Source organism: Notothenia coriiceps, unplaced genomic scaffold (assembly GCF_000735185.1).
Source record: "Notothenia coriiceps isolate Sejong01 unplaced genomic scaffold, NC01 NC01_scaffold00030217, whole genome shotgun sequence".
Lineage (NCBI taxonomy): Eukaryota > Metazoa > Chordata > Actinopteri > Perciformes > Nototheniidae > Notothenia > Notothenia coriiceps.
The window spans coordinates 588195-595523 of record NW_011362918.1 but is presented as its reverse complement, the minus strand read 5'-3'; the positions used below and the strand labels follow the sequence as shown (position 1 = coordinate 595523).

The window sequence follows — 7329 nt, the reverse complement described above, 5'->3', positions numbered from 1 at the left end:
CTTGAAGATCTGACAAGAGCTTGACTCACCCGAAGAGAAGGCAGAGAAACAAATGCAGCGAGAGGAAGGGATAGAGAAAGATAGTGGAAGACGGATGTGATAATAAAGGAAATGAGAGAGAAAAGTGAAGAACGAGAGAGGTTAATGAAGGACAAACAAACCTCCCGAAATCTTGATGGAGGTCGTAATGTTCATTTAGAGGTGTTGATTCAACTTCATTGTCATTCTGGAGGCTGTACTGTAGTTGCATTGTATTGCGTTATACCGAAAGAACCAAAGAAGAAGTACTACAAAAAGTTGAGCTTTAAAACAAACACTCATTAGCTCTAAGCTGCGTGCCAAAATCAGTGGGAAGAGACTCAGGAGTCAGACTCTTGCGTGCCTCCCTCTACTTTACTTCCTAATTGTGTCTCCCAGTGACCACACTCTGTCTGCAGTGAGCAAGGTGGTCCGCAGAGCATTGCGGTATCCACTTAGCAGCTCTATTCTGAATGGCTTCAAGGAGAGCTCGATGGGCTGAAACATAAATAAATAAATCAGGGTGTATATGTATAGAAAATCCCGGTCAAGGAGGAAGTGTGCCGAAACGCACACATCCAGTGGAGCTGGAGTGGCTTCCAACCACTTCAAAACATGTCACAACAGCGTGGGGTCAATTCCCTTCGCGTACCGCTTGTAAACTTTCCCTCAGATTGTCCGCAGAACTCATAAAGAGAACGAGTGTGTCGCAAAATTGCTTCTTAAAACGTGCTGATTGTTTTCTCTTTTCTGAAAAACTCCCAGTTGGTGATCGAAATGGCATCAGGACCCGTTCTATAGGTGCACTTTGTAAAATGCACTTTGTGATGTCTTTTAATTAATGCTGTCAAAATTATCGCGTTAACGGCGGTAATTAAAAAAAATGATTTAATTGCGTTAAAATATTTAACGCATTTAACGCATATGCAGAATGGCCCGCCCCATACATCCCACCAGTGGCAGCGCTGGGGTAGGTTACAGCCATACCAAGAAATGGCTTAGCCCCAACATGAAAAATGATGTTAAAGTAAGCAAAATAAAGTCCGCCAACTCGCAGAGTAAATTGCACAGACAGCAGTAAGTAAGATTGATTTCAGTAGCCACTTGTCTGGAAATGCCAAAGACTAGAAACGGTTTTGAAAACTTTTGTCACGTAGTGATCGTCTTCTCAATAGAACATCTTTGATAATGTCTTCTGGCCAATCAGAATCAAGATAACGGCGTGGTGTTGTTGCAGGAAGTCCCGACGGAGAATACTTTTGCTGTAGTACAACTCTATACATCGATACAACATTACGTGTTGATAGAAATCAACACGTAATGAAGTAAGACCCCACGGTTTGATGATTGATAGGTGTGTGGGCTGTCTTTCATTTTGACACACAGAACAATGTTATGATAAACATACATACATACTGTAGCCTACATGTGAAATGGATATATCCGCCTTCTTTCATTTATCTTTCCATTCCCACAACAATATACATAAAGAAATGGCATATTTTGGACATAGTTCAAATGGTGATTAATCATGATTAATTCATTTTTAAGCTGTGTTTAGTCTGATTAAACATTTTAAATCGTTAGACAGCCCTACTTTTAATACGTAAATATGTGTCTCCGGTGCGTCGGGGAACTCACGCAGCGTCAGAAAATAAAACCCTCTCTTTTCCTCCGTACCCAAATCTTTTAAAAACGGGTGTACAACGAGCGGATACAGATTCCATCCGAACTGACGGCGGCGGACCCACAGAAAGTTGCTATCAGAAACAATGCCTGACGTGTTTTGGACGTCTTTGTTTACATTAGCAAGCCTCGCTAACACTCAGAGCTAACCTGTACTGAAGAGCACATAAATAAAACTGACCTTGTGATAAACCTGCAAGAGAAAAAGCAGTTGAGTTCCATACTGTTTCAGAAATAATCCTTGAAGTGGTTTAAACAGGATGGCGTTTTATCACAGCAGAATTTAACCTTTATCTCGGGTAGAATTCTGGATCAGGCATTAGCTCCGCCTCCTCTTCTTTCTTTTTTTTCAAGCTAAGGACCCAAGTTCCGCGTTTCTCTAACAGGGCTTCAAAAGAGGGGTATGAGCAGTAAGAGGCATGGCTACAATGGGTGATCTGTTTGGTATTTTGAAAAAAAGACTTCACAGACATGTTTTGTATAGGTATGGCCCTGCAATATATGTTTCAAATATAGCATGATAGGTCCACTTTAAATTGATTCGTTCATAAACATCCATTCAAAGAATTCACCATTTTTTTTATGTCTTTTCTAAAAAAAAAATTCAAGGTGCCATATTAGAACAGCAACTCCATTGGAGTTTTTACAAGTAAATTCAAGACCTATCTTTTTAATGTGGCTTTTCATTTGGGGTATTTTTTGTTGTATATCTGTTCATGATGTATTCTTTATTTTTATTTTCTATAACTCTTTCCGTTTGTTTATAACTTATTTATAATTATGTTCCTCCATCTTTATTTTGTAAAGCACGTTGGGCTGAATCTTGCATGAAAGATGCTATATAAACAAAGCTTATTGTTATCATATTCAAATCAAGCCATATGCCTTAATTAAATGTATTCTAATTAGTTTATTTTAGTGCATATTTTTTACTGCATATCTAATAAAGGAAGAATGTTTTTATTGTTTATACCTTGGTTACGGTTGTAATACCCCAAAATCGTATTAAAATCTTCCATAAAAAGAGGATTTTCCATCAGTTTGTGCGTGCTTTGCATTTGGAAGATTATGTGTATCCTGTCAAAATAATTAAGTGTGAGATTTTAAGTGTTGCACAATATAAATGCACACAGCAGGAGGGCTCTGGAGAGGAGAGCGTACACGTCACAGGTCGTGTTCTTAAACAAACACACACAGCAAACACCAAACACCAAACGAAGATGCTTAGAGAAGTCGAAAGCACATTGAAACTGATACTCAAATGTCTAAATGAAAGAAGAGAAAGAGATTTAGATTGAGATTTTACAGACTGCCTCGGGGGTCCCAGGGTTGATTCCCTGTGACCTGAGTTGATGAACCGTGAGTCTTGCCGGCTACGAAAGATCCATCCGGCACTGAGGAGAGCCGCCGAAGGGAGGAGGACTGATCCTCACATCAATGGCATATCAAACCAAAGATTAGGAAGTCTTGAAGTGAAAAGGAAAGGGTTGAGAGATGGCACTTACCGATGTACTCAAACACGTAGACGACGAAGAACGGCGTGACCAGGTCGTTGATGCCTTGCACGTAGCCGCTGGCTGGATGGCGGATGGCCCAGATGAAAAGTATCCGCTCAAAAATCTTAACACAGAGAGATTGTGTTAATACAGCTTGTAGAAAAAAAACATTTTAGAAACTAATGCACAAAGGTAATCAATTCTAAATGATATGCCACAGAGAAGCAAGTGGATAACCAAGCTTCAAGCTCATCAGGAAAGGTTTAATCTACACATTAACCCTCTGTCGATTTGTCAGGATTTATATTGGTGAACTCATTTATTGGTTAATAGTATTTCTTACAAATCTTATGTTTCAACCATGTTCCCTGACACCATCAATTGTTTTTCCTGTAGCTATCAAACATTGGATGAATAGAATATTTAACATTGTGAGGCGGGTGTGAGGAGACAGTAGTAGAAATCAGAATCATTTGAATCATGCCAAGCTTGTGAAGTGGAAAGCAGCTGAACTAGCTTTGGTTTTGGGAGTGAAACAATACCGATGTGGATATTGATTTTTAGGCTTCATTTGGTTTACTGTGATTTTTGTATAACCGTTATTATTGCATATTAGTTCCTCTCTTACATATAATATAAGGGGTATATTATGTATCTATTTCAAACAATACACTTAAACAGGTTGCCATGTTAGTGTTCAATTAGGAGGTAGCCCCGCCCTAAAGCATATGCTGCCTTATTATCTATTTTTACTCGAAATGGGAGCATGATTATATAAAATGAACATTATGCTGTATTGATGACGTTTTAAAACTAGCAATTGAGACCGTAAACTCATTTGGAAACGTTTACTGAGGTAATAAATCAAGTGAGAAGTTGGGTCATTTTCTCATAGACTTCTATACAGTCCGTTTCCCCTGCTGGCCATTAGAGAGAATGCAGGTTTAATGCACTTAAGCATCTCAGTTCTGGAGGTCTGCCCTTAGATACACTGTTTATTTGCCTCTCACTTTCAGCACAAATCAACACCTTAATCCTTACTGTCTGATCTGCATTTTTGTACATAAAAAAAGCTCACTTTGAAATGTATTTTCTGTTTTGGTGTTGGTCTCCTCCCTCCTCTCTTATTTTTGCACTCAGTATCTGTCTCTTAGCTTTTCCCTTCTGACTAAGTCTCCTCCTCACTCTCTGTCTCTGCCTGATTTCAATATTTTTGTGCAAGGCAAACACTTCCATCTTCGTTATGTGTGGCTACTTAATGCTGTCAGCCCCAGTGAATTACAAGAGGCATGATGTTCAGCTTGTTTTTCTGGTGCCCCCCCCCCCCCCCCAAATACACACTCACTCTCACACACCTTGCTGTACCACACCCATCAAGCACTTTCTTATCTTTTGGGAATATGTCATGTTTCTGTCACTTTCTAAATCACCTCATAGCTCATTGTTTTAGGAGTTTAAGGAGCGAGAGAAAACATAGCCATGTGTTTTTCTTCTCATTTCTATTTAGAGTAATTCGATCAATGTTAAGATAGCGGGAGAGATTGGTAAAGTGCAACTCTCTCTGGTTTTTCCAGACACCTTCTCCTTAAATCTCCCTCGCCTGCCTCCACAGCTCTCCCCTTCTGTTTTCCTTATCAAAGTCCCATCTGTCAAGCAGGGAGAGGTACGGCTGATGCAGGGGGAGTGGGTAATAGGACTTTCTTTTTGTGCAACCTCAAACGCTGACGTGCATATTTCACATTGGCACCTACACACTTTGAGAGAACCCCTGCATACACACACCATACCCACTGATGTGAAAGACAACAAACAAAGAACCAAGCAAACTGGAGAAATAAAATCCCGGTTTACACAGAGTTCCCTCGCTCCTCAACAGACTTGGAAATGATGTTAATCTCACATGAATTTGATATTCTTGTCATAACGCAGAGCGTCTCTAGTACAGGAAATCAGCTTTCCTGTGACCCCTGTGTCATAACGCTATGGTTCCATTCAATTAGTGCCAGACCCCAAGGACCCTGATAAGGGAACTCTCTAGAGGTGGAGAGGAAATTGACGAAACAAAAATGGTGTCAAGTAAAAAGGACTTTTCACTGACATCTGACATACAGTTGAAAATAAAGCTTAGAGAAGGCTTAATGATGATCCTATCGTCAAAAGATCCTGGTCTAAATCACTCAAATGTCACCAATAAACAGACTAAAGTCTAAATGTGCCTCCCTTTTAAGTTTGTCATTGACGAAAAGCATCTGAGATGAAATTATATTACTTAATATGGGAGACACGGATAAATACGGCTCTAATCACAATTTGGCGAAATGGAACGTTTTCTTTTCACGTTGGGAACTTGTAATTGCCGATTATCAACATCTTGCAAAGACTGCATTGTTCTGCAGAACAAGAAAAACTCAAACACTTAGATACCACTTAGGAAATCACTTCACTATCCCTCTCTCCCCGAAATGGAACAGACTGTCGACTGCCTTCCATCTCGACTAAATCTCTCCAAACCCCACGGGGGGTGGGGGGTGGTGGGGAGGAGGGAGCGCAGACAAACAAGTGCAATGAAATGAAGCGGAGGTGATTTTCAGGTGGCACCGCAGCAAGCATAACCATATAAAAGAAGAGGGGGCCTTTGGAGTTTGTTGCATACCAAATTATACGAGGCGCACGCTGCTGGAATATATCGCTTTTATTTAGTTGAGTCGGTGTGTGGGGGTGAGAGGGAGAAAGAAGTTCAGGATGAGTGGAAAAGGAGGTCAATGTAGAGGACATGTACAGTTGTAAAACATACTATACAGCCCCCTTGTCTGATCTTTTTCCCCCGCTTATGTTTTATCCCTTTGAAGAAGGGTTAGCGAAAAGCTGCTAGAGGCACGGTGCAAGAGTCTGTGATAAATGCCCCCTCATTGCACCTGCTATTAAACACTAAGAATAATATAAAAGTTCCCTTATATAAGAAAAAGGGGGGAATTAAGTTACTATACAAAGGGTAGCGTATGTATTTTCTCCCACACACTACCCCCCCCCCCCCCTGCCTGAAACGCCTTTATTGGACTCCTTTCTTCACTTCCGTGACACAATGACATCACTATGCAACACTCACGATTCTATTAGATTGCGCTCCCACACATTGCATGTGAACGGGACATCTCTAAGTTGACCAATCGCAACAGAGCCGACCAGCTGACCAATCAGAGCAGACTGGGCTCTGGTTTCAGACAGAGGGTGAAAAGAGGTTCTGCAGCACAGGCAGTATGAGAAAAATAAAGAGCTTTTAAAACATTCAAACATGTAAACATGTCACAGTAGAGACACTAAATACTAATATGAACCTGAAAAGGAGCATAATATTAGCCGAGCCAACTTCTCACATAATAAAGTTACTTGCACCATATTTACATACTTAGTATTTACGTAAGTCTTTTCCAAAGCAGCCTCATTGATTTAAAAGTGATGGATGGTGCGCATTGCCGTTTGTTTTCCTAATGTGCCCTAACCTCCGCTGGTAGTTATTGTTTTATGCGGGTTTAAAATTATTAGTTCTTATATGCACTAAAATACTCAAGAAATGCTTTGCTCAGCACTAACAGAGCAGACGTAGGAGCTAACCGTGCAGGGTGTGTGTGTGTGTATCTGATCACATGCTTGATTGTGAGGATTATATAATTCGTCTATATTTATCTTTGCTTCTGTGTGTGTCGGAACATGCTTTGTGCTGAAGCGAGGGTTTTCCCACATCAAACTCTTAGGCAGACACTTTCTTTGATGTTTAATTTTCAAACCTTTTTCAACTTATTTTCGCTAATTATCCACAAAACATCATTGCTAATGATGATGCTCCCGCTCAGATCTGCCCAAAAGCAGGCTAGGAAAACCCTGCTAGGTGAGGTGGTGTGTGCAGGGTAAGGGTGGGGGAGGGGGGGTTGTCTCACCTCTTGGACAGAAGCTTGTTGAAAGAGAGGAATAAGGGGATTAGTTCTCGGTATGTCAATGTGAATCTGCAGAGAGAGAAAGAGAGAAAAAACAAACTGAAGCAACGGGCAAGTTAGCACAGATATGGGCATCACAGACAGTGACAGAGAGAGAGCAACAGTTAGGGGATTGTATCCTTGATTGAAGGAAGGCT

The 7329-nt window shown here is 40.6% G+C and overlaps 1 protein-coding gene across 1 annotated transcript in view; it reads right to left on the bottom strand.

Moving 5' to 3' along the window:
- Nucleotides 1–3138: 3138 nt before the first annotated feature.
- cerk (ceramide kinase) overlaps nucleotides 3139–7329 on the bottom strand; it is a 66346-nt gene continuing 62155 nt past the window's right edge. Inside the window, exon 16 of the mRNA XM_010787344.1 lies at nucleotides 3139–3324. Coding sequence (XP_010785646.1) covers nucleotides 3139–3324 — 186 coding nt within the window. The remainder of the gene's footprint in view (nucleotides 3325–7329) is intronic.